At 41.9% G+C, this 27,630-nt stretch overlaps 1 protein-coding gene across 3 annotated transcripts; it reads right to left on the bottom strand.

Annotated features, from left to right (window-relative positions):
* TMEM192 (transmembrane protein 192) lies at positions 1–25,152 on the bottom strand. Of its 3 annotated transcripts, none has more exons than XM_024764167.1 (6): positions 25,029–25,152; positions 18,172–18,318; positions 13,153–13,417; positions 9,944–10,078; positions 2,825–2,927; positions 1–2,501 (listed from the first exon to the last, which is right to left on the bottom strand). In XM_024764167.1, exons 1-6 carry the CDS (start codon positions 25,035–25,037, stop codon positions 2,363–2,365), a joined length of 798 nt encoding a protein of 265 aa, XP_024619935.1. In that variant the 5' UTR covers positions 25,038–25,152; the 3' UTR covers positions 1–2,362. The 3 variants fall into 3 exon arrangements, with proteins under 3 accessions (XP_024619935.1, XP_024619936.1, XP_024619934.1); XM_024764168.1 differs by lacking the exon at positions 25,029–25,152 and adding an exon at positions 23,270–24,912; XM_024764166.1 differs by lacking the exon at positions 25,029–25,152 and adding an exon at positions 20,676–20,914.
* Between the last annotated feature and the right edge of the window lie 2,478 nt (positions 25,153–27,630).

Here is a 27,630-nt window from a genome sequence, read left to right as displayed (position 1 = left end):
AAAGCTCTAATTCATTAGTATTCAAAGAAATTCAGTAAGTCATGATGCTATTGTCATTTGAAATAAAATCCCCAAATTAACAATATAGAAATACAATACAGATATATACATATATACCCATGATAAAATGTTACTTTACCTGCCCTAGTTCAGCGCCATATACTCTGCCACCCACTTTCCTACACCACACTGGCAGTCTGATCCTTCTGAAACTAAAACCGACTGCCACTTCCTTGCCTGGAACCCTTCAGTGGGCCCCATTCCACTGGAGGCCCCTTGGCCTAGAGAGCGTTAGGGTCCCCAGAATCTGCCACTGGTTGTTCCTCCTCCCATGTCCAGCACCACCCTTTGGGCTCAAGCTATACACAGTGCAGATGATCATCTGTAGCTGTTCGACCTTCTTGTTTACTCATAAATTTCCCTGGAATACCTAAAGCCTTTCCCCCCAGGAAACTCTCTGAGCCGGAGCCCCTATGGCACTCTCGGCTTAGTGTCATCATTTCACTTAGCACAGAGCCCGGAAACCCCAGTCCTCTCCTTAGAATGTAAGCTACAAGCTAGGACTGTCTTATTAATTTTTGTATCCACGGTGCTAGCACAGTATCTACTTGGTGCGCAGAATGATTAACATTTAAATTGTTTTGTTCATTCCTTTCTTTCATTTTCTTTTATTGTTTGAAATGTTCAGTACTGAGTTTAGAAAAGAGTGTTGGTGATTATACAGACAGCCCATCGGAACTTGAGTATTCTAACTTTTTAACTAGACCTTTCTCTGTAAACCAATGTTCATCACATAAACCTTAGAAACTGACTGTAGATCCAAACTGAATTTAAAAGTAAATGAGAATTAACCATCTACCACATGTATTTTCCCTAAGGAAAACAGCTAAAGGCAAAAGCTCTTCCAGAACATAGAGACAGGTTTCCACAGAAGGCAATGGCTTTGAGACATATTAAAAAGGAAGGAAAAAAGAAAAAAAGAGAGGAAGGAAAAGTCAGGAAACTTGGATACAATCTTAACTTTAAAAATACAATTTTGGCTTTAGTTTGTGAATGTTTTCAATTTGGGGACTCAATGGTATTGACTACAGGTGACACACAATCACCTTGACCTCAGCAGAAAACCTTGAGAATGCTCCGCAATGGCTGTATCTAAAGGAAACAGATGTTTGCCCTTCAGATGTATGGTATGACTCAATGAACACATCCCTTGCCAAATAGTTATGTATAGCTCAAGAATTTTTAAATCAAATATTGATTATTCAGCAAAATAAAAAAGAAATTCAGCAGCATACGTAATCACACATATCCCCTTCCCTCATGTTAAGCTTTCACACAGAAGGCTTTCTGAGGCAGCATGTAAAGGTGCCAAAAGCAAACTGATACATGAAAAGGCCATCCTAGGAAAACTGGAGAAACAATGCCATTTACTCATAAATATGCTTCATTTTATCTGGAGAATTAGATATGTTTAATATCTATATATAAGTTGATATGACATTTTTTTCATCATAATTTTAAAGTATAATCCAAGACTAAAAAACATATTCTCTTTTTCTTTCAAACTTAAAGCTACAGAAGACCCCTTTCCTATCACTGAACTTATTGATCCAAAGACAGTCAATACTGAAATACATGGCTACCTCTCAAAGAAGGGCCAAAATAAAGAGAAAGCCCGAAGTCTTCTCTAATTATTTCATTTGCTGCCAATGGCAGGCGCTCCTGCTTTCACAGGCAGCACTGGTCGGTCTAATGCTGGTCCAAGTAATCTTCAAATCTTATTTCTGGAGAATGGAAACCTGTAGGGGCTGCAAAGTAAATCATCCAGTGAGACCTTGGTCCTACAGTGACAAAATTCTTATAAAAGCTATAAGGGCCAAGGCTATCCAATACCACACAAGCATATAAAATACATAAGGCTCCATGGGAAAAAACACTAACCATGAGAAATGATGACTTCTCTCACCAGTATAAAAGTGGGAAAAACTCAAGCCCAGTTTTAAATAGGTTGTCATTTTAGACTTCCTCTATAAAAAGCCAAATTATTACCAGGTCCCAATAAGTATGGAAGAAGTGCTGGTCAAGGAGATGTTTAATCTATACCTTTGATCCTAGGATAAACCAGGCAGTTAAACAATTTCAAAATGTGCAAAACAGACATTCCCCTTGAGTTCGTGAGGCGCTACAAAGTGTCTTTCAAATGACCCGCGAGTCCAACTTATTAAACAGCCACACAGGTGAGAACCAAATTCAGGTTTCCAACAGAAATTGTAGAATGTTACTTGGCAAAGCTACATTTCCCTAAGACAACTTGTCAGGTAGCTGGTCAGTCTAAATTACTTTGGCTCCTCTGGAATTGCTGTCAAATCCCACTTGGCTGAGAGCTGAGGTCAGAGGACGTGAAGGCCAGCAGACGCTGGCTGAGCAGGGCATTGTGCCGCTTCAGGTACACTATGATGTCTCCTTGCTTCTCCACAATCTCTTCCAGGCTTGAGAGAGTCCTGCACAGAACCAAGGTATTCATGAGTTACACATGTTCACCAAAAGTCTCTTTGCAAATGGATCTCTACTAGTTTTCAGTACAGCACGTTATATCCGTTACTTTTTCTTAGATTTTATAAGCCAAGGCAATATCCCCAAATGAGATTCTTTCTTTAGACTTGGTTTCACCACAGCTGAGAGGAAGTAAACAAATCAAACATAGTTGTAAACATATTTTTAACATATGCAGAGTCCTTAAACTCCAAGCATCAGAATGGTCTCTAGATTTCCAGATGGAATAAACTTTTAAATCTCTTTCACTAATCTTTTACTCCACACTTACCTGAATCCAGTCTCCGAGGTAATATTGCTGGGGTAAGCATAGATTTTTTCTTCTTCAAGTACATCAGGCTGTGGCTTGGCTTTATTAAATTTTCGAATTTTCACTAAAATAATAAAGTCATTATTGTCAGGTTATCCAATCACGAAAAATTTTCTAATTCCATTTATTCAAATTTCATTAGTAACTGGCTATTCTTTTCAAGTAATATGCAAAAAAAAAAAAAAAAAACGGTTCATAAAGTGAATAAACAAATAGGGAAAATGTGCTAAAAGGGAATGGAAATGATGATGCAGAGGCAAGAGAAGAGTCAGGAAAGAGCCATCAGCGCTCATTGCCCGGAAGTGAAGACACGTGGAAGAGCCAGGGAATTCGGTGACCTGGAGGCCACTGACGAACCTGAAGCCTTAACCCCAACATGAGTGTCCTTGGAGACGTGACCTTTGGTGAGGTAATCAAAGTAAGAACAAAGTAATGGGGGCTGGGCTGATCTGAGAGATGAAGGGACACCAGGAATGCACCTGCACAGAGCAAAGGCCACGTGAGGACACAGCGAGAGGCGGCCACCTACACACCAAGGAAGAAGCCTCTGGAGAAGCCAGGCCTGCGACACCCCGATCTCAGAGGTCCAGCCTCCACAACTGAGAGAAAATAAGTTTGTGTGTCTTAGTCACCCGGGCTGGGTATGTGCTCTGGAAGCCCCAGCAGCCTAATGCACGTGGGTAGAAGTCTGCTGCAGAGAGTTGAATAATCAGACACAACAAGGCTGTTGTTCCCAACCTCGCAGGTTTGGCTACAGACTGAGCTGAACAATCTGCATGTCTGAGTAAGAGCCACTGTCTGGGGACACTGACCCACCTGCGTAATAACCCTGGGACACGGCTGGAATGAGCACTCCCACCACAGATGGTGACAAGGGGACAAGAGAAAAGGCTGAGCCAGGCCTCAGTGATGGCAGTGACTGTCCAATGAGACTGGCCTTGAGAATTGTTCGTGCAGCTCCAAATGGGTCAAGTATTCAACACGTGGGAAGGGGGAGGGGAGGTCGGTTAGGCCCCAGCACAATTTTTAAAAACTCCACATATGATTCTTTCCTTTCTTGTAACAACCCTTGAGATATAATTCACATACAATGCAATTCCTTCAAAGTGTACAATTCAATGGTTCGGTACATTCAAACAGTTGTGTAACTGTCTCCACAATCAATTTTAGAACATCTTGTCACCCCAAAAAGAAGCCTGGGATCCATGAGCAGTCACTCTCTAGGTACCCCCACCTCCAGGACTAGGCAACCACTAATGTGTTCTCCTTCTCTATAGATGTGCCTGCTCTGGGCATTCCAAGTACACAGAATCATACAATATTTACGTCTGGCTTTTTATTCTCTCAGCATAATGCTTTCAAGGTTCATCCATACTGTAAGTGTCAGTGCTTCATTCCACTATTCCTTCCTTTTTGTGGCTGAATACTATCCTCTGTATGGGTAGAACACCTTCTGTTGGTCTAGTCCTCACTTTATCCTAACACCATTTAGGTTGTTTCCACTTCTGGTTGCTATAAATAATGCCATTTGGAACAGCTGTGTAAAAGTACACATGGACCCAGAAGTGCATGTGCTGAGTCATATGTTCAACCTGTCATGGAACTCCCAGGACCCACAGATGATTCTGATGTGACTCTCAGATGAGAATGAGGCTGGAGAAGATTAAACAAAGAGGTTAAAGAGAAATGTGAGAAGGTTAGGAGACATGCAGCGGGTTCAATCAGAAAGGACCAGAAGGAAGTGGGCAGTGAGATGCCGAAAGAACCAGTGAGGGAATGTAACAAGAAGCCCTTGATTTTTAGGTGGTGGCCAAGAGAGTTAGAAATGAGAAGCCCCTCACACAAAAACAGACACACACAGATCAACACACAGAAACAGAACAGAGGACACAGAAATAAACCCACACACTTATGGTCAATTAATCCATGACAAGGGAAGCAAGAATATACAATGGAGAAAAGAATCTCTTCAATAAGCATTGCTGGGAAAACTGGACAGCTACATGTAAAAACTGAAATTAGAACATTCTCCAACACCATATACAAAAATAAACTCAAAATGGATTAAACACCTAAATGTAAGGCTGGAGACTATAAAACTGCTAGAGGAAAACATAGGCAGAACACTCTGACACAAATTGCAACAGTGTTTTATTGGATCCATATCCTACAGTAATGGAAATATAAGCAAAAATAAACAAATGGGACCTAATGAAACTTAAAAGCTTTTGCACAGCAAAGGAAACCATAAACAACACAAAAACAAAACCTACAGAATGGGAGAAAATATTTCCAAACCACAAGACCAACAAGGGATTAATTTCCAAAATATACAAACAGCTCATATAGCACAATATCAAAAAAACAAACAAACAACACAATCAAAAATTCGGCAAAACTCCTACACAGACATTTCTCCAAGAAGACATCAAGATGATCAACAGACACATGAAAAGATGCACAACACGGCTAATCAGAAAAATGCAAATCAAAACTACAATGAGGTATCACCTCACACCAGTCAGAATGGCCATCATCAAAAGTCTACAAAAAAGGGCATCCCTGGTGGCGCAGTGGTTAAGAGTTCGCCTGCCGATGCAGGGGACATGGGTTTGTGCCCCGGTCTGGGAAGATCCCACATGCCGCAGAGCGGCTAGGCCCGTGAGCCATGGCCACTGAGCCTGCATGTCCGGAGCCTGTGCTCCGCAACGGGAGAGGCCACAACAGTGAAAGGTCTGCGTACCGCGCAAAAAAAAAAAAAGTATACAAAAAGTATACAAATAAAATAAAATAAAAAGTCTACAAATAATAAATGCTGGAGGGGGTGTGGAGAAAAGGGTGTGTGTTGATGGGAATGTAAATTGGTACAGCCACTATGGAGAACAGTATGGAGGTTTGTTAAAAAACTAAAAGCAGATTTACCATATGATCCAGCAATCCCACTCCTGGGCATATATCCAGAGGAAAAACATGGTTCAAAAGGATACATGCAGGGGACTTCCCTGTCCTCCCTCCCTCCCTCCTTTCTTTCCTTCTTGCCTTTTCTTTTCTTTCTTTCTTTCTTTCTCTTCCTTCCTTCCTTCTCTCCTTTCTTTCTTTCTTCCTACTTCTACTAATTCTCTCTACTTTTTCTCCCTTTTATTCAGAGCCGTGTGGATGAAAGGCTCTTGGTGCTCCAGCCAGGAGTCAGGGCTCTGCCTCTGAGGTGGGAGAGCCAACTTCAGGACACTGGTCAACAAGAGACATCCCAGATCCACATAATATCAAACGGCGAAAATCACCCAGAGACCTCCATCTTAACACCAGCATCCAGCTTCACTCAACGACCAGCAAGCTACAGTGCTGGACACCCTATGCCAAACAACTAGCAAAACAGGAACACAACCCCACCCATTAGCAGAGAGGCTGCCTAAAATCATAATAAGGCCACAGACACCCCAAAACACACCACCAGACGTGGACCTGTTATGCTAACACATATATATGGAATTTAAGGGAAAAAAATATCATGAAGAACCTAGGGGTAAGACAGGAATAAAGACAGAGACCTACTGGAGAACGGACTTGAGGATATGGGGATGGGGAAGGGTGAGCTGTGACAGGGCAAGAGAGATGCATGGACATATATACACTACCAAACGTAAGGTAGATAGCTAGTGGGAAGCAGCCGCATAGCACCGGGAGATCAGCTCGGTGCTTTTTGACCACCTAGAGGGGGGGGATAGGGAGGGTGGGAGGGAGGGAGATGCAAAGGGAAGAGATATGAGAACATATGTATATGTATAACTGATTCACTTTGTTATAAAGCAGAAACTAACACACCATTGTAAAGCAATTATACCCCAATAAAGATAAAAAAAAAAAAAAGGAATCTGCCTGCCAATGCAGGGGACATGGGTTCCAGCCCTGGTCTGGGAAGATCCCACATGCAGCGGAGCAACTAAGCCCATGCGTCACAACTACTGAGCCTGTGCTCTAGAGCCCCCGAGCCACAACTACTGAGCCCACGTGCCACAACTACTGAAGCCTGTGCACCTAGAGCCTGTGCTCTGCAACAACAGAAGTCACCACAATGAGAAGTCCTCGCAATGCAATGAAAAACAGCCCCTGCTCGTCACAACTAGAGAAAGCCTGCACGCAGCAACGAAAACCCAATGCAGCCAAAAGTAAATAAATAAAAATAAATAAATCTGTTTAAAGAAAAAAAGGATACATGCACCTCAAGGTTCATTGTAGCACTTTTTACAATAGCCAAGACATGGAAGCAACCTAAATGTCCATTGACAGATGAATGGATAAAGAAGACGTGACACATATATACAATGGAATATTACTCAGCCATGAAAAAGAATGAAATAATGCCATTTACAGCAACATGGATGGACCCAGAGATTATCATACTACATGAAATAAGTCAGACAGAGCAAGACAAATATCATATGATTATCACTTATATGTGGAATCTAAAATATGATACAAATGAACTTACTTACAAAACAGAAATAAACTCACAGACACAGAAAACAAAGTATGGCTTCCAAAGGGGAAACGGGGTGTGCAGGGAGGGATAAATTAGGAGTTTGGGATTAACAGATACACACTACCGTATGTAAAATAGACAAACAACAAGGCCCTACTGTATAGCACAGGGAACTATATTCAATATCTTGTAATAACTTACAGTGGACAAGAATCTGAAAAAGAATATATACATCTGAATCATTTTTCTGTACACCTGAAACTAGTACAACACTGTAAATCAACTATACTTCAAGAAAAAAAAAAGATATGAATAGCCCCTTGGCTTCCGATGGCACGAGAACAGCGCGCCCACCCAAGGGCAGACGGGGACTGAGCGCTGGGCTCCACCACGCAGGCCGGGAGAGCTCAACAAAAGAGAAGATGGGGCCATCAGGGGGCCAGGCGGGATGCCAGGAAACCAGCTTCCCAGGACAAGTAAAGAACACATCTCAAGGAGGGAGCGAGCCACTGTGTCCAGTGCCACTCAGGAGATGAAGGCTGAGACTCGACGGTCTCATGAGGCTTGCCTCTAAATTGGAGTTACGTTCATATGGCATCTCCTTATAATGATGTCTTCCATATAATAACTCCAAGATAAATGAAGAAACTTGGAACAAGTTTAAGTTTCTTGAACTGGGCAAAAAGAAATAACAGTTACAGGATATTAAAGTAAAAGTTAAGAGGCAGAAATAAAAGACAATAGCTCAACAACAGAAAAATGTCCATCCTTGAGACTCATCTTTGTGGGGTTTTTTTTCCCTGAAGGTGTTCCTTTTTTTTTTAAATTGAAATACAGTTGATTTACAATGTTGTGATAGTTTCTGGTGTTTGTGGTTTTTAAAATAAATTAAATTCCATGCAGTCAGCATATATCTGATCACAGGCCAGGCAATAACACCAGTGCAATCTACATGGAATGAGAATCTTCCACTCTTCCTTTCCACCACAATAAGCCAAGGAGAGCTCTCACTAAACTGCAGGACACTGGACATGGGCCTGCTGCCCCTTACAGTCCTTTCCTCCTGAGCTGAAGCCCAAACATCAGGGCTACTGGAAGGCTGGTAACTGAGTGGCATTTTTTGAATCCTTGCTTATTTATTTATTTTATTATTTTATTTTTTTGCGGTACGCGGGCCTCTCGCTGTTGTGGCCTCTCCCGTTGCGGAGCACAGGCTCTGAACGCGCAGGCTCAGCGGCCATGGCTCACGGGCCCAGGTGCTCCACGGCATATGGGATCTTCCCAGACTGGGGCACGAACCCGTGTCCCCTGCATCGGCAGGTGGATTCTCAACCACTGCGTCACCAGGGAAGCCCCGTTGCTTATTTTTAAACAAATGGAAAGCTAATCAAATCACCACAAAGCTTTTAAGTTTTATTTCCCTAGTTTTTTCCTACAGAGGCAGTCAGGTGCCCAATGAGAAGAGTCCATCTTGACCTTTAGAGATTAACTACTTTACTGCAGACAAATCAGTCAAATTTAGATTAGAATTAGTATATCAAAGAATCATATCATGAAGAGTTACTATCAGCATTACCAAAACTAGGAATCTTTTAAATCTTTTTAATATAGAGAAGCGAGAAAAATGCATGTATCAGGGAATCAACCTTAAATTTTTTGCGATACACTGAACAAAGTCAACATTTGCCCTAGAAGCCTTAAGAAGAGGCACAAAACAGTAAAATGAAACACAAGCTTTGGCCCATGTGACTTTTCCTTCATAACTGAAGAAATAATCTCTTTCAAAATGGACAGATAAGGTATTTTATTGTCACAAAACAACTGTTGCTCAATGCCACCAAATTAGCTGCTATTACAGATTTTAGTGCATGTCAGTACTGCAGCCGGAATGAAATCTTGTTTCTTCCGCGCATGGAGTTTTCTCTTCAGGTATCCTTCCATCTATTTTTCATGTTAACATGTTTGAAGCTTATTTAATTTTACCACTGAGAGTTTTGAGAAACAGCCAGACAGAACAATCCTCAGACAGTTCTAAATTTAGAAAGAAGTGGGTTCTTAAATGGTTTATCAAAATCAAGTTTGGGCTAAATGCAGTTTTGCATGTATTAACTTATTTACTTACTTTATTTTACTTTTATTTTGCCGCACAGCATGTGGGATCTTACCCCTACCAGGGACTGAACCCATGCCCGCTTCAGTGGAAGCGCAGAGTGTTAACCACTGGACAGCCAGGGAAGTCCTATATTTAGCTATATTTTAAGTTAAAGCCAGACTTACATCTCAGTTGCTTTTGAGGATGCAAAAGTTTGTAGATCTTTTTTATTTTTTCATTTTCTTTTTTTTTTAATGGAAAGCCTTCATTCTAGTTGATAAGAATTTATTGATGACACAACTTTAGAAATGCGACTCACCGGTATGTTCCTGGTGGTTTGAAATTACAGGAGTCTGGATGTGGTCAGCAATGAGGTATGGGTGCTCAATAGGGTAACGGCCACGTAGAAAAGGTTTCCCGCCAGAAAGGTAATGGGCTGGGCTTCCGGTGGGGATGCGACCAGCAGTGAAAGGCCTTTCTATAAGAAGAGGCTCCTTGTCATTCTCACCTGTGTACACGAGCAGGCACGTCAGGGAACAGACCAGCTCCACGGCCAGGGTGGCCAGAATGAGGTCCAGGTACAGCGCGCTGGGCTCGGGGAAGGAGTGCTGCAGGCAGAGCAGGAAGAGTAGCGCCGTGTTGCCTGCGGGGAGGAGACGCAGCGTGCGTGTGTGCGTGGGCAGGGCGGAGTCCCGGAGCCCGCGCCGCTGCCCCCGGCACAGACCCCGCAGGAGTACCGCGAGGGCGCGGGCACCCACCCAGCTACGCGGCGACCAAGGAAGGTAGAGGATGGAAATCAAACGTAACACGGCTAAGAGCAAATGATGCCCCATGACACAAATACGTAAGAATCTGGACTTTTTTAAAACTCAAGGAGTGAGTTTCTACGAGGACCCGGTGGCCCCTTCTGGTCATGCAGCACAGTAAAGGACGCAGAGAGTATCCAGAAAAAAACCGGGGACACGCTGCTGACCTTGGACAGATGACCTAACACCTCCACTCCTCGTCTGAAAAATGGGGTGACAATAAATATGAGCTGTTTCCCCCCTGCTCAGCATATCCATTATTTATTTTTGAAGACCATTTTAACCTCATTCTGCACTTACAGTCTGAAGACTGTCAAAGAAAATTTAGGGGCAGAAGTCATTCCCGTAATGTTTTACCTTAGAATTTCCTAAAACTAACATATTTATCCAAGTCTGATCAAGGCTGGCGAGATGCTCATTTGATTTACCTTCTGCTTCTTGGTACAAAGGGATGACTGTGAGCCAAAGAACCCTGTTTAAATAACCTATCAGAAGTCCCCCTACACAAAGCAGTGGTCCAGCACAAATCCCTACGCCCTCCCCTTACACTCACAAATGTCACAGTGTCTTAGCATGTTGACCAATAGCTCAATTTATGAATTAGTTTTGTGTACAAGACAAATATAACTTTACAGCTTTAGGGAGAGGAAAAAACTAGGGAAAAACCTCTGCAGGGAAAGTGAACACAAAGTTTCCAGAGGATTTCTGATGCCCTGAGCAAGGCCTGTGTCAGCAGTGTGGCAGGTCACAGGGTGAACTGCAGGCTGGCAGCAGAGACTGCAGAAGTAAGACATTCCCCTGAATGATAAGCACTGTGGACATCATGAGAGCACCCTGCCCAGCACCATGTCTCCAAGGGTCAAGTTTTCGCTTCAATGAAAAGAACAAATATGCAACTTGCTATGCAGCTAATAACATTTGATAGAGTTCAGGATGTATTTCAATCTAAGGAAGGAGAACAGATAAATCAGATAAATATTTTCAACTTATTTGGAAGGAAAGCAAAGCCCCTTCTCCCATCTCCACAAACTAAAATAAAATCAATTTATTTTTCTTTCTGCAGAGAACAACAAGCATCAGGATGAAGCCAGACAATACCCAGCAATACTATCACAGGCAAAAAAAAAAGAATGGTCACACACTTCGGATTAGCTGGAAGTTCTATATCCTCATAGATTTACCTTCTTTTTCTTCAAATAAGAAAAAAATATTTAAAGAAAATAGAAACAAAGTAAACACCTGCCCCAATTCTCCTGGATTTTCTGGGTCCTTATATGAGTAACTTAAAAGTGATGCTGTCTGTGATTAAACTGAGGGTCCAATTGTTTAGAAACAGACTGTGATTCAGGGTCACATGTGTAGCAATAATTTGAAAGTCAGAGGAAAGGCAAAGATTAGACAATCTCTTGGTGGGCCTCAAAAACACTATTTCCAGACCATCAGTGGAGAAACTGAACATTATTTTGGTCAGTATACAAATAGGTTTCTGCTTTTCTCTTTGTCAGAGGCGCAAAGATTATAGGGACATCTTCTGGCCAAAAACAAGTACTGCAATCAGCAGTAGAAGTAGAAACCGCACTCTTCCTCAGGGGGCAGTAAAGGCCGCCCCTTGGAAGTGCTTCAAGACCAGCCACTCCAATACAATACTTTTTTCTCTGCAACCGCTGGGCCCTCCCGCTCCCATTTACAGCCTCGCTGAGCAGATGAACTCAGAGCCTGCCCTTTAAGAAAATGCACTACCAGAACACAGGAAAAACATTAAATTCTGTAGAACTGTTTTTCTGGGGAAAAATTAATTTCTAATTTGGTTTCAAAATGTTCAAACATTTATTCTGGACTCAAATTGAAAAAGAGGGCTTTTTAGAAAAGGTAGAAACCTTGACAAAAATACCTGAAGAAGTTCAATTTAATTCCATTAAGCCTTTAAATTGTCTGCATCCTGGATGGACTTTCTGACCTTGCCTTCATAAATTGTTTTCCAGGTTTTCTGCTTTAGTAATACATCTTATTATATAACAGTCCTTCTCTTACTGCGGGAAAAGCACTGAGCTTCATTTAAAATAAAACAATCCCCTCTTATCCTACAAGTATCAACTAGCGTCAGCTGTATATCTCCTTGCGATGAGTAAGTCTGCTAGTATCAAAAGGGGGAAAAAGTCCACATTTCGCACAGGGGTACCTTGATCATAATGAAGGGGACAGAAAATGCTACCCCAAAACATGCCTCCTTTGTCTTAAGGATTATTTTAAGCTGATTATTTTTAAGAAATGGCAGACACAGATGAAGCTCTGAAAACCAAGTAGGAATTACCTTTTATAAGAGACATTTACAATTATAAGGGAAATCTCCATTTGTAAGGTTATATCCCTCTCTGTACCAGGATGACTCTAAATCTCTAGAAACTCTAATCAATGCAGAAGGCAAGCATAACAAACTTACCCTTGTTTACTGTGCTTTTCCTGGTCACCTCCCAGAACTATCGCCCCTCCCACAACCCTCCCCATCTTCTTTGGTCTTTAGCTGGAGATATTACTTAAGAGGGTGGCTTAGGCCATTGTGGAGTTACTCTGCTTTCCTGGGTCTCTCCCATGTATACAGGAGGTATAATGTTATTAAACTTCTATTCGTTTTTCTCCTGTTAATCTGTCCTTTATTGGTGGAATCTCAGGCAAGAACCTAGAAGGGCAGAGGGAATATTTTTCCTCCCTTACATAACAAATACAGATTTCAAAGGGAAATATAAGAAAAACTTCAAGACATTAAGGTGATCCTAATTTTAGTGGCCACGTCACTCTCACAAAAATGAGAGCATGTATTTGATTATAAAATCAAACTTAACATTTTCTTTCTGCTGTCATTTATTACACTCAAGCAAGCCACCGAATAGCTGAGTGAGACAACTGGGCTTACCAGTGGAGTGTATCATCAGCGCAAGGCTTTTAAGATGCCTTGTTGACCGGTAGATCTTGTTATAGCCTCGGTTTCTTACTTTGCTGTGGTGATACTGGATGTATCGTTCAAGGAGGAAATGCAGAATCCACAAAATAACTTTTCCGAGGATTATGACTGTCTGAACTTTCAATGGGTTGGTATAGTTTCCTGGGCACTTGTCCTCAATTGGATTGGGGTAAGAACAAAGCACACCTGTTAAAAATGCTAAAATAACAAACACAATCTGGTGGAAAGGAAAACAGTAGAATTAATATTCAATATTTGGATTTAAGAAACAATAATGACCATCCTCAGCACATATTCTTATACCTATGACTTTCAGTATCCTACTTTTATGAGTTTAAAAATACTTTCTTTTTTGCTATTTTTACAAATTTTTTAAACAGATAATCTGGAGAAAAATTTGCAGAAAATTTGGGAAACAGATAAAATCACAAATAAAATAAAAATCACCCCAAATCCCATCTAACAAAGATGAGTACTTAATGTTAAATTCAATTTCCTGCCCACTTCTCTTTTATTAAAATGAGTAAAAACAGTTAATTTAGCACCTCAAAACTAATAAAAATTGTGAATTAAAAAAGTTTATTTCTAGCTTCAGTTTTAAGAGAACAAGAATAACTATCCAATTAGATTGACAAAAATTTAAAAGATTGATGTCAACATATGGGCAAACAGACAGTCTCATAAAATGCTGACTGGTCTGGGAAGTGCTGCTGAAAAATAATTTGGAAATATCTTGACCCAGAAATCCTACCTTAGGACCCTATCAATCAGAAGTAAAAGCACAGTACCTAGGATATATGGACACATATATTTACTGCAGTGTTCTCTGTATTTGAAAAAAACTGTAAATTGCCCAAGTATATGTATGCATCCATAGCAGAATATTTGAATAAATTGAGGTATACCCACTCACATAATAGAATGTTATTTAGCTATAAAAGAATTAACTAGGCAACTTCCCTGGTGGCACAGTGGTTAAGAATCCTCCTGCCAATGCAGGGGACATGGGTTCAATCCCTGGTCTGGGAAGATCCCACATGCTATGGAGCAACTAAGCCTGTGTGCCACAACTACTGAGCCTGTGCTCTAGAGCCCACAAGCCACAACTACTGAGCCCTGGTGCCACAACAACTGAAACCCACATGCCTAGAGCCCGTGCTCAACAACAAAAGAAGCCACTGCAATGAGAGGCCAGTGCACCACAATGAAGAGTAGCCCCCGCTCTCGTCACAACCAGAGAAAGCCCAAGTGCAGCAACAAAGACCCAACACAGACCAAAAAAAAAAAAAAAAGAATTAACTAAAGCTCTATGTATTAGTTTGGGTGGATACCTATGATATGTTAAGATTAAAGAAAGTAAGGTGTAAAGTAGTAGTTCAAAGTGTGATCTCCAGACCAGTTAGAAATGTAAATTTTCAGGCCCCAAATCAAAATCTCGGTGTGTGGCGAGCAGCCTGTAGTGTAATAAGCCTGCCAGGGTATCTGGTGCATGCTCAAGTTTGAGGAACACTGCTGTTGAGTAATAAATACCGTATTATCCAATCTTTTCTTTTCTGGAAATGGGGGACATCCTTTTATAACGTGGTAATCTTTTTGTATACATTTGTATGAACTTAACGAAAGACACTGAAAGAGATACAGTGAACTGACCCCATTTATTAACTCAGGGAGAAGAGGTGAAGCAGAGAAAAGGGAAGATTATATCTTTGTATACTCTGGTAATGTTTTACTTGTTAACCATAAGGCAGTATTATTCTATAATTTTTAAAAAATCAAAGAAAATTTTAAATGCTGTCATTAGCATCCATCACCAAGCATCCAATAGCAGCCAATCTTAGCATGTAATAAATCTATTTAAAATTTATGTGGTTTGTCAAGAGCAGTAATATTTGCTATAGCAGCTCAAGATGCATATCCTCATAAAGTAAAAGTGGAAAAGTCAACATATTCCCTCTACTGTAATATACTGTACATTGAACCCAACTGATCCATTTTGTACAAAGTAGTATATAAAGACATTAGTTTTTCTTGTTCTTTAACATAAGATTCTCTTAGTCCTAAAATTAGGGCAATCAATCCCACAGTATCAAAGGCAGGCAATTTAACATAAAAAGTTTTTTTTAAGTGGTGTGTGTGTGTACTGTACATGCATAAAGAGTATGTTATACCCTTTATATAATTTATAATTATATAATTTATAAATTATATCAATACAAAGAGGCACAAGGAAAGAAGTGCTTCAGCTGCTATTTGGGGATCAGGAAGCCATGGCAGAATCAGGCCACTTACTAGATCTACATGAGGAAAATAGGTGCACCTCTGTCCTCAATGCACTCAGTTCTGAGTGCAAGTCTTCCACAGTGCACCTCACTGGAGCAGCAGCTGGGCCAGTCCTCAACCACATCCACCCCTTCATGAACACCCAAGGAGTGGTGAGAATCTGCCTTCTTTTGATCTTTCACATTGCCGCAAAGAATAACTACAGCCCCTAGTGTTTGAGACTGCAGTAACCAAAATGAGGAAATAATTAACAGACTTGGAGCAGAGCCCCCAGTAAGCCTACAAGACCATTCATACATGTGTCTTGTTTTGTTTTTATGACGTTGAACTTTATTTATTTTTATTGAGGGATATAATTGACATAACACTGTATAAGTTTAAGGTGTGCAATGTGTTGATTTGAAACATTCGTATATTGCAAAATGATGGCCACTGTAGCTTTAGCCAACACTTGTATCATGTCACATAATTACCATTTCTTTTTTGTGGTGAGAGCAATTAAGATATCTAGTCTCCTAGCAACTTTGAAATTTATAATATTAGTGTTGACTATAATCACTATGCTATGCATTAGATCTCCAGGATTTATTTATCTAGTGGTTGCAACACACATTTTTAAAAATCCCCAGACATTTGTAATTTTATCATATAAAACATGGGGCAACAGTACACTGATTCCTCTGCTTAACACTATTTCCTAGGTGTAAATAAATAGATAAATTTCCATGTCAACATACGTAGATTTATTTGTATCTTTTTTGTTTTTATAACTTAAAAAGTAATACATGCGTATGATAAAAAAATTCAAATAGTACAAAAAGTAAACATTAAAATATATTAGGTGTCCCTTCCATTGAGGCGCTCAGTGCAACTAGCATTAAAAGGGTCTTGTGGGGCTTCCCTGGTGGCGCAGTGGTTGGGAGTCCGCCTGCCGATGCAGGGGACACGGGTTCGTGCCCCGGTCCGGGGGGATCCTACATGCCGCGGAGCGGCTGCGCCCGTGAGCCATGGCCTCTGAGTCTGCGCGTCCGGAGCCTGTGCTCCGCAGCGGGAGAGGCCGCAGCAGTGAGAGGCCCGCGTACCGCAATAAATAAATAAATAAAAATAAATAAAAATAAAAAATAAATTAAAAAAAGGGTCTTGTGTATGCTTCTGGAAATATTCTATTACAGAATACGGGAATAAACGTTAAAAGTTTCCAGTACCAATTCCAATGTGTTTGTGGGGGGGAGGGGACGGCGGAGGGGGGCAGCAAATCTCTGACACCAACTGGGAGCTCAACTGGTGAAATGGGTGTCTTGATGAAGACAGCTCAACTCAATTCTGACACTACCTGGAGAGAGCATCAGATCCCATGGGTTGAAGGCTCAGTCCCACAAGACTGCCCTCACTTCAGATGCTAACTGCAAGTCCAAGTTGTCACCAGCGCTTCTTACCCACTGGCTACAAATCAGAGGTTCCCACAACCCCCTCCTTGGACTTTAGATACCACTTGCAAATCCAGGTTGTTACCTGCACTTCTGACTGACAGGCTATAAATCAGAGGTTCCCATCAACTCCTTCTTGGGTTCAATTAGTTTGCCAGACTGGCTCACAGAACTCAGGAAACCTGTTTACTCAACACATTACCAATTTATTACAAAGGATATTAAAAGATACAAATCAATAGCCCGATGAAGACATACTTCCTGCCAGTTCCCAAACAAAGGAGCTTCTGTCCTGGTGGAGTCTGGGGGCCTGGCAGTGGTTCATAACAAAGTGTTCTAGCTCACCAACCTGGAAGCTCTCTGAACCCCCTCCTTTTGGGTCTTTATGGAGGCTTCATTACATAGGCCTGGTTGATTAAATCATAGGCCATTGGTGGATGATTTAACCTCCAGTCCCTTTCCCATCCCCAGAGGCCAGGGCGTGGGACTGAAAGTTCCAACCCTTTGTTCCTGCTTGGTTCCCCTGGCAACAGTCCCCATCCTTAGGTGCTTTCCAAAGTCACCTCACCAACATAAATACAGCAGTGGTGGGAAGGGGTTGTTATGAACATCAAGACACCCATTTCACCTTTATGACTTTGAAGTGATTTTAGGGACTGAGGACAAAAGACCAAAAATTATAACAAAAGATGCTCCCATTGCTCTTATCACTCAGGAAATTCCAAGGGTTTTGGGAGCTATGAGCCAGAAACCATGGATGAAGACCAAAGACATATGAGAACTATATTTTGATCATCTGAATGACCAAATATATTTCTTATAAGTCACAACATCACCCATATACACACTTGTCTCAACACTCTTTTAAAATGTACAAACAGGAACATTCTGTACACACCACTGTAAACCTCATTTTTTTCCATTCAACAATGAACCGTGAAGGGTACACATCCACCCCAAGTTTCTCTTCTAAGTTTCTCTTTTGATATTGTATAAGCATTCCTTCATATGGACAGGACATACAAAGCATCTTCTGGATGGTGGCAGATTGTAGTTTCCTCATATTACAGACAACATTGCTATCATAAACGATATCCTTACATGTGTGCAAATATGTCTACAATAAATTATTTGAAGTAGAGATATGAGTAAATGTATGCACACTTTAAATGTTAATAGATATAGCCAAACTGCCCTCTGAAGAGGTTATAAATTTTTGAAAAACATCGCCTTTGGATGGATCACTTTCTCCCAGTCAACTTACATGTATCAACAAGAGAAGATTTGCAATGATGACTGTAGGAAGAGCCTGGAATCTGGGCCTAAAATGAGCGTGTAATGAGTGATGTGGGAGATGCTGGGTGTCCAGAAGGGGGTCATCTTCAATACTTTGGATGAGATCCAAGGAACCCTGAGGTGCAGAAAAAAGCAAGCTATAATCACCACTCTCTGGATTATGTTTCCAAGACAAATCTACTAAACTATAAAGCTTTAAAATTCATTACACAAATTATAGGCAAGAAAACACACTCCCTACCTAAAGCTAATTTTGAAAAAATACCATAAACTTCTTGATGACTACTGTAAACTGGTAAAAACAATTATTAAAACAAGTAGAAGAATTCTTTATCGCCAAATGAGGTAAGTCAAAATGAGATTATGTATAAATAATCTCATTAATTATCAATTATTAATCTCATTAATCTCAAATAATTTTCTTCAAGCCCTCAAAACTTATTGATTTATTTAACATTATACACACACACACACACACACACACACACACACACACACACATATATTTACATTTCTGGCTGTGCCGTGCAGCATGTGGGATCTTAGTTCCCTTACCAGGGATCAAACCCGTGACCTCTGCAGTGGGAAGCGCAGTTTTAACAACTGGACCACCAGGGTAGTCCCCAACATTATTTATATTATTGATAAAAATTACATATGATTGCAATTCTTAAACTATATCTCGGTGTTCCACAAAATTTTGGAAAGCTGGTTGAGGCATTACTAAGAGGTCTTAAACAAACTTTCAATCATGAGAGAAATATGTTAGAGTGTTAATAGAAACAGATCACCCTGATAGACCCTCGAGGAGATTTCAGTTTGTAGATACCAGATTCTCAATGAAAACAACTAGTTGCAACGTCACTGAAGTAGCCAGCAAAGGCTGAGCTGCAACCTCAAAATCTTGTTAGTCATGTTTAAAGTTAGGGTCTTGACAGGAACAGCATCTTAGGTATCTGGTGCATAAAACAATCTCTCAGTCTCAGAGCCTTACTGAAAACTGTTACATATAAGGCACTGTTCCTGAGATAAAAGAATGTAAGACATAGTCCCTATTCAAAAGGAGATGACATTTTCATCAGGGAGGTTAGGATAAAGGCATGCAGGACTGAACAATATAAGAATGCAAAATAAAATATAGTGTGTGGCATATTATGGGGCAGTACATAATAAATTAGCAAATGAATAGCACAAATGATGCAAAAAATTTAGGTTAGATAATTGCACTAGAACAAGAGGGAAATGAAAATTTAGTGGGAAAAGGGGAAGCCTGAGAATTGGATTTGAAGACAGAGGATATGGGCTCTTCACTTTGGAAGGGGTAGAGAGGGGGACCAATGGTGTAAGGGCAGGCTGCTGTGCACCAGGATTATAAAGATAACACAGCAATCTGGGAAATGATCAGATCTGGAATGGGCTTCTCAATGTCCACTCCCAGACATTCAATGCTGCTGCAATTTTTTTTATTCAATGCCTAGAGAGCTTCCTGTTTAGTTTGCCATAACTCATGGAGCAATTCTGATGATTTCTATTCTCTTCAAGACTCCTCTGCTTCTAGCTTTCTCAGTTAGAGGCTGTCCCACCTCTATGGCTCTTCCCTTAACTAATGTCCATGAACCTCTCCAGGCCATCCTTCCAGTCTCTGTGCCTCTTCATCCCTCCCCACCTGTCAAGTGTCTGTCTTAGCAAAAATGCTGCCTTCTCTGATGCCTCAATGCTGTTCCTTTTTCATCTGACATTGTAGTTTTTATTTCTGCAAGTTTGAGTGGGTTTGTTTTATATCTCCCATGTGTCTTTTTAACCTTTGGAACATATAGAAAACAGTTATAATAATTTTTTTAAATGTCCTTGTTTGCTATTTCTAGCATGTCATTTTTGAATCAGTTTTAATTGACTCATTATGTCATATTTCCCTGCCTCTTTGCATGCTTGATCATTTTTTCCACTTTATTGAGATATAATTAACATGTCACATTGTGTAAGTTTGCATACCATGAGTTGATTTGATACACTTATATATTGCAAAATGACTACCACCATAGCATTACCTAACACCTCCGCTAAATCACATAATTAGCAGTGCCTGGTAATTCTGGACTGGATGCCAGACATTGCAAAATTTACCTCTTTGGGTGCTGGACATTTTTGTATTCCTATATTACTGAGCTTTGTTCTGGGATTCAGTTAAGTCACTTGAAACAGTTTGATCTTTTTGGTCTTTCTTTTAAGGTGCTTTCTTAGGTGGGACCATACCACGTTTGGTCTAGTGCTAATTATTCCCCACAAGTGATGCAAGACCTTTCTGAAAACCTAATACCCTGTGATTATGAGGTTTCCACTCTGGCTGGAAGAACAGGCACTACTCCTGGCCCTGCATGACAGTACTGCACCCTCTGGTCTTTCTGAGTGTTTTTTTTCCCAGTCCTCAGGGAGTTTCCTCAGAGGCACGAAGAACAGGACTCAGCTGAATACCTGAGGGGACTCTGCACCTCTTCCGAGCTCTCCCTCTGCGCAGCGCTCTCCTTTCTGGGTTCTCTGTCTTGTGAACTCCAGCTGCTTCGGTATCTCCAGATTCAGCTCCATCTCCTCAACTCGGGGTCTACTGAAGCCCCACTTGGTCCCCCTTCCTCTGCCCACCCCGAAAACTCTCTCAAGGCAGTGAGCTGGGGCAATCATATGGCTCACGTCATTTGCTTCCCATCTCTCCAAGATCACTGTCCTTCATCGCCTGATGCCTATGATCTCAACAAGTATTTTTTCATATATATTTTTCATTTTGTTTCATTTTTGTGTTTTTTTTTGCTTTAAAATATACTCTTTATTTCTCCAATTATAAAAATAATACACCATCCGAACAGATAGCTTAGGAAGCACAAAAAATCACCCAGGAAAACGACAACAAAAGCCCCTCCATCCCACCAGCCAGAGACTGCTGGTGTCTGTGACAAAGGCGCACCTGAGGCCACGCACCATGTACAGATGATGCCTTTTAAGTCCGGGCAGAAGACAGAATAACTCACACTAGAAGGAAGGCTGCAGTAAGGCTCCAAAGTTTCTGCACATAGAAGAGTGACCTTAAAGTCTCCTCCCCTTGACCATTTTTGATGCTGCAGAGCCCCACCCACGGGGGGACGGAGGAAGAGCAAGTCCTGGCTCCCTGGGGACAGGGCTGGCCTCTCCTCCTCTCAGTCAGACGCCCACATCCATGGCCACATGAGATGCCCCAGGGCTCCACGGGGCATAGCGGGGACTTGCAAGCAGGGACCCCGAGACTGTGGGTGCGACTACGCATTCCAGAGCAGGCAGCAGGAGACAGGGCTGGAGTCCCAGCTCTGCCGCCCACTGCCCTTGGACCAGGCAGTCTCTTGGGCTGGTCTCAGTTTCCTTGTCTATAAAATGGGAATAACTCCTACCTCATGGGCTCTTGAAGGGACTAAATAAAACATGAGAAGCAGGTCACAGCACTGGCACATCTCAAGGGTCAATAAATGTCACAGTACGCATCACTCCATCCCATTAACCTGCTTCGTGTCAACCCTGTGGCTCTCATTTAAAAAAAAACTGTCCCTCTGAGAGCTGACCAAAGCCCGGGGGGTAAAGGGGAGGTTTATCCTATCCAGGGCCAACCTGAGTCTAGATCCAGCCAGGCCTGCCAGGTGACAAGAACCCATGAGCCAGAGGCCTGGACCCTGGACCAGAGAAAAGCAGACTGGTGAGGGCTCTGCCAGGGCCGCGTTCACGCTGCAGAGCAGACAGGGCCCAACAAAGGGCGGGCCTGTGTGGAGGGGCCCCGTGGGGGGCACTGAGGCTACCCGGCAGATCTCGGGGGAAGGAAGCCCTTTCACCGGCCAAGCTGGAACCTTCCCTGCAAAACAGTGAATCCCCCATCATTGTTTTGCCTTTAATCACATTTTTAAACACTTGACAAGCGAACATCTGTTCCCTGATGTTTTGTCTTTGTGCGTCTGTCATCCTCAAAATGAAAGTCCGGAACCTTCTGCACTAGTTTTAAAGTCAGGCTGGACGTTTAGTCATGAACAAAGCTGCTTAAATTTCACTCTAATTCTAAGTCTTCATGAAGTTTATCATAAGTAGGGTCATCATATGAGAATTTCTGAATCATTCCAGTCAACGATTCTAAGACCTTCATCTTTTTGCTTTCTCAGTGGCGTAGCCGTGTAGGAGACATCTCCAAGCAAAAGCAAAACCCTGGTAGCACCCGATCTCAGATCCGATTCTAGCTCCATGCAACGTGCCATACTGTCTTCCTTCAATCATACCCAAACTACTTCCTTCTTCATAGCCTTCCTGATAACCTTCCCCATGAAACCGATCTTGGCAGGCGAAGTCCACTTCCGGTGGCGGCTGTGCCTGTTTTTTCATATATTATATACAGGTTTTTGGTTATTTCAGGCAGAAGGAAGGACAAGGTATCAAAGTGGTTCGAATAAGGTGTGCTTCACAAAGGCAGGACTCTACATTATACTATGTTCTTTGTACCTTTAGTACCTGATACACAGCAGGTACTCAATATGTGTGTTGAGTGAATGAAAGACGGCCCAACTTCTTGAACAGTTGGGACCTGGGAACTTTTTAAAAGGTAGCATTGAAACCCTGACTGTAAGACAATAGTCTACTTTATCTCCCACTCGTTCCCTTTCATGCACCTTCTCCTCTAGCCTGCATGAGCTTTCTGGAATGCCCCACAAATACCGTTTCTTATCTTTTTCAGAATCCAACTCATCTTTCGAAGTCCAACCAAAACTTACATTCTCTATAAAACTTGTCCTGCCAAGTGTTTTCTTTCTACTTTAAAACTCCTAAAAAATTACTGCCCATAATATTAATTTGGAATATTTCTTATGCTGCCTTGTATTGTTTCCTTTATGTGTATGCCTTTTGTTTTCCCTGACTACACTGAAGGGGCTGGGGACAATATGGTTTCTATGTCACTTATTCAATGTTCATGAAATACAATGTATTTGGTGACTACATCAAATACACTGCCCTTTGGAGCCTATAGGAAATGTGGGAAAACCATACAAACAGCACCCTCTGGAACTCACCATCTGCAAGTGAAGATAGCTGTTGTTTTTTCCACACCATCTCTTCCCTCTTCTTTTGTGACAATAGCTACTTCCTTTGGGGACCCAATGTCTACCTCTGCATTAAGTCTCAAGGGGAACATCCTTTGATGCTCTTCACCCTCCTCTGTCCTGGGGTGGTCATGGAACCAAAAAGGGCTGGGCCAATCCAACTCTCTCTCACAGCAGCAAAGCAAACGGAGTCCACGGTTGAGATGATCCATCCCAGGACAGATTCTGAAAGGACCCCTGTCTCTGGATCCTTTGAACTGCCCTTGTTTGGATCCTTTCAGAGGCCTAGGTGTTCATCTACCCTATATCCTTTCAAATAAATCCCTTTCTTCCTTAAAGTAGCCACAACTGGTTCACCCACTTGCAAACAAAGAATCGTTAACTAAAAAGCCTTTGCCTCTTTTAACTCATTTAGGTGTCTGGGCCTAAGACATGGCACACAGTTTTTAACTTACTACTGAGTGGTAGAAACCATACCCACAAAATACCAAAAGCAGGCGACTTGCTCAGATCTAAAGCTACGTAGCTATTGGTGAAACATTACTCTCCAACTGTTTGGTGAAACAAATTTCTAGGGTTGTACTAATCCTAACGCTAAAAGCTACAGACCCAAGAACCCTGGGGCAGCTTAGCACCAACCAAGAAGCATTTACTGCACACATTTTGATGAGTCTCTAATTTTCCTCTTACTCATTTTCTCCACACACTGTCAGTTCATGAATCTCACTCTTAAAAGATTTAGAAACAATCAGTTTTTCTTTAAATATAAATGAGTCTCAAATCTACTTCCAGGTGTTACAGTTAGCTTTCCATGTTCTCAACTGAAAAAAAAAATAGAATTTTTTAGTCTTATCATTAGAAATTGTTCAGTCTTTATTTAGTCAAGATAATTGAACTATAGTCACTATTTGCACAAGAATCTAAGGTCTTGTGTAGGGCTGGAACTGTGTTTCATGTGTCTTGCCTGATGCACCTCATTCAGTGGTAGGATCACAGTAATATTCCTATTAATCTATTAACTCAAATCAGTGCTTTAATATAACTATCAACTTTGCATTTTTCAAGAGCAAGAATTTTGTGCCAATGGGTAACCCAGTTAATTTTGGGCACAAATACATGCTTTTCCTAAAAATGTTTTAATACATTTAAGCAAAGACTTTTGCAATTACTCTTCACTCTGCACACTATATACACTGTAACTAGTGCACTGGTTTTTTAATAATCTGGTTTGGATCCATCTAAGTAAAGAGATTTAAAAATCCCTTCACTCCTACCATGCCTCGACTCAAAACATCACGACATTGTTTTTCTCCAATGTGGGTTTTCGGGTGATGATAACGACAGGTCTGCCGCAGCCGCTTCAAGTCACAGCCCTCAGGGCCAAGGCCGGGACCCAAGAGGTCGGGGACTCGCCCCTGTGCCAGGGCGTCCCAGCGACCCCGCGCCCTGGGCCCCGCGCGCACCTCGGGCCGCCCCAGTTCCGGGACTCGACACGCGCCCGCACGGGGCTGGCGCCCGCCCGGCCTTCCGCCAGGAAAATAAACCCGGGGCCGGCGTGGACCCCGACGCCGCCCCGGTGCCTCCTCCCACAACCCCGCGCCCGGGCAGCCCCGCGCAGGAGGCGCCCCTCCGGCCAGGGCTGCCCCCACCCCCGTCTCCGCCCAGCGCGCCCAGCACCGGAAGAGTGGGCTCCGGGCCTGTCGCTCGCCACCAGCATCCGCGAACTCACGTCCTCCATACTGCCCGCCGGCGGAGGCCGCAGCCCTACCGCCCAGCCTTCGCACCTGCGCCTGGCACCGCCTTCCGGGACCCGCCCGGGGACCCGCCCCTCGCTTTCAATTAGCCGAGGCGCAGAGGGGGGACCCCTCTTCCTCGCTCCAGGGCTCCACGGCCAATGGCATTCCAGGACCCGCCCCCTCGCTCCCGATTGGCAGAGGGGGCAGGATGGACTGGCCTCGCCTCTCGCTTACTATTGGCAGATGCCCCGACACCTAGATCTGGAATGGCCGAGGAGGAGGGGGACGTTATACTCCCTGAAGGCCAGCCTCCGGCCGCCGCTGCCTCTGGGAACGCTGCTGTGCCTGGGGATCCCGTAACCTGCGTTCGCGTTCTAGGTTGGCCGGAGATTTGGGCACCAAAGGATGCATTCCAAATCCAAGAATCGACCTGTTTTCGGCCGCCACTTGCTTCTTTGTAAAACATTAACTTTTCTCGGTCGTGCTTAATTATTGTTTGCAGCACAGCTCCGTGCACAGAACCAGCGGTGGAATCCCAGGTTCCTATTTATAGCTCAAAATTCCACCTGCAGAGGGACACGAACAGAATAAAGACTGATTTCCAGGACATACAGTTTTCACCAGAGGGACAGGAGGCAATAAGGAATTTTTAGGGCTTTCTCTCTCTCTCTCTTTCTTTTTTTTAAGTGGAATTGAAAAAGAAAATTTTATGACATTTTTTCTGAAAATACACGATCGTTGTAAAACTGTAAGGAAAGTAAAATTTTCTGTTAATACCAGTCCCTATGCTGATACTACAATACATACACTTTCATAGTTTTTAATGCTTATTTGTACATTGTGTATGTTATAATCTTGTTTATACCGTTGGTGAAATAAAATCATTTAAGTAGCAGCAAAGAAAAAGATGGTGTAAGACTCCACTTGATCTTTAAAATCTCATGAAAATTTTAAATCTTTAAAATTTCCTGAGATTTCTATGAATTATTTCTTAAGAGGCTTGTCTAAATGTGCATTTCCCCCAACATTTTATTTAAAAAAATTTCAAACCTAGGGAAATGTTGAAAGAATAGTACAGTGAACATCCAGGTACCCTTCACATTGATTCAACAGTGGTTAACATTATGCCAACAGTTAGTTGCTCTGTGTGAGGGTGCATGCTTGTGTGTGTGTCACACATTTTTTAACTGAAGCATTTGAAAGTAGATTGAGGACATAATGAAACTTCATTCCTAAATACTTCATTGCTAAAAATAAGGACATTTTCCTACCTAACTACAATTATATTATTACACTTAAGAAAACTAATAGTAATTCCATATTTGCAAAAAATTTCCAAATTGTCCCCCAAATGTCTTTTTTGCTGCTTTTATTTCCATCATCTAGGATCCAATCAAGGTTCACACACTACATTTAGTTATTATGTTGACATGTATTTTAACAGGTATAGTAAACTGTAAGCCAGGGTTCTGGAATTAGTCATGGAGGTTTGAATTCTGCATCTTACTAAGGGAGTGATCTTTAAGTTCTCTAGGGCTCAGTTTCCTCATTTGTAAAAATGGAACTGTTACTATTTCTAATTTCAGAGAGCTATTTGACTAAATGAAATATGCATGTAATGCTCTTGTATAGGGTGGTCTCTACAAAGCACTCAGCAAATATTAGTCATATTTTTGTCTAATTCAAGTTTGTTGAAGTATTATTAACATACATAGTCACTGTTTTAATAACACATTAAAATACTGTTATTCAAATCGTTCAGCAAGTCTTTTTTCCAAAGGTTAACATTTTTCAAAATAAAAAAAGTTGGAGGTGTTACCAAGTCCAAGATTGTACTGCTTGCTGCACAGCAGGCCAATAAATCGAGAGACGAGTTGTTGGGGCAAGGAACACCAACTTTATTCGGAAAGCCAGCCAAACAGGAAGATGGTGGACTAGTGTCCCAAAAAACCATCTTGCCTGAGTTAGAATTCAGGCTTATTTTATATTAAAAGAGGAGGGAGTAAAATCAAACACTTCCTGGTTCCCATCAGCCTCTGGAGGGGAATGTGTTAATTTCTTCCTCCCTGCAGTCATTCACAGGTGGGCCTGGTCAGGATGTTTCCTGTGAGCTAAACAAAGGTATTTTAGCTTAATGCTCATTACCTGGGAGGCAGGGTTCCCAGAGATGGGCCATTATGTATAATTTAAGCTTATAGGCAACATCCCTTTAGTGATTAACTTAGAATACAAAGGTTCTTGCCTATTACAAGGGGACAAAGATGATGGTGTACTTGATAGGTTAAAGGACTTGCTTACACTTTAGGGTAGAAATAATCTATGATTACCCAGTATAAACCAGGGGGAGCAATGGTCTTAAGAAATAGAATTCTGAACTTCATGGAGGTTTTATTGGAGTGGGTTGGTGGGGAGTGAGGTTGTCAGGTTAAGAGGTGTGCTTCTGTAGGAGACCTTGACTTCCAGGAATAACAGTGAGGGGGGGAAAAGGGTGCTCTATGGAAAGGTAAGAGTGAATACTTAGAAGGAAGAAGTAGAACAAGCTTATCTTTGCCTCACCAATTTGTGTAGGCCTAGACATGCAGGAGTAGGTGCTAT

This window comes from Neophocaena asiaeorientalis, unplaced genomic scaffold (assembly GCF_003031525.2).
Source record: "Neophocaena asiaeorientalis asiaeorientalis breed wild unplaced genomic scaffold, Neophocaena_asiaeorientalis_V1.1 scaffold296, whole genome shotgun sequence".
Taxonomy (NCBI): domain Eukaryota; kingdom Metazoa; phylum Chordata; class Mammalia; order Artiodactyla; family Phocoenidae; genus Neophocaena; species Neophocaena asiaeorientalis.
This window is presented reverse-complemented; position numbering and strand designations above follow the sequence as displayed.

What these genes read in the sequence shown, in the direction of transcription:
- TMEM192 (XM_024764166.1), bottom strand. Translation starts at nt 20,879, where the DNA reads ATGATTGCCCCAGCTCACTGCCTTGAGAGAGTTTTCGGGGTGGGCAGA. An exon ending in GAGGTGCAGAGTCCCCTCAG is followed by an intron (nt 18,319 to 20,675) that starts GTATTCAGCTGA and finishes TCTGCACCTCAG; the next exon opens with GGTTCCTTGGATCTCATCCA. An exon ending in ATCTTCTCTTGTTGATACAT is followed by an intron (nt 13,418 to 18,171) that starts GTAAGTTGACTG and finishes CCTTTCCACCAG; the next exon opens with ATTGTGTTTGTTATTTTAGC.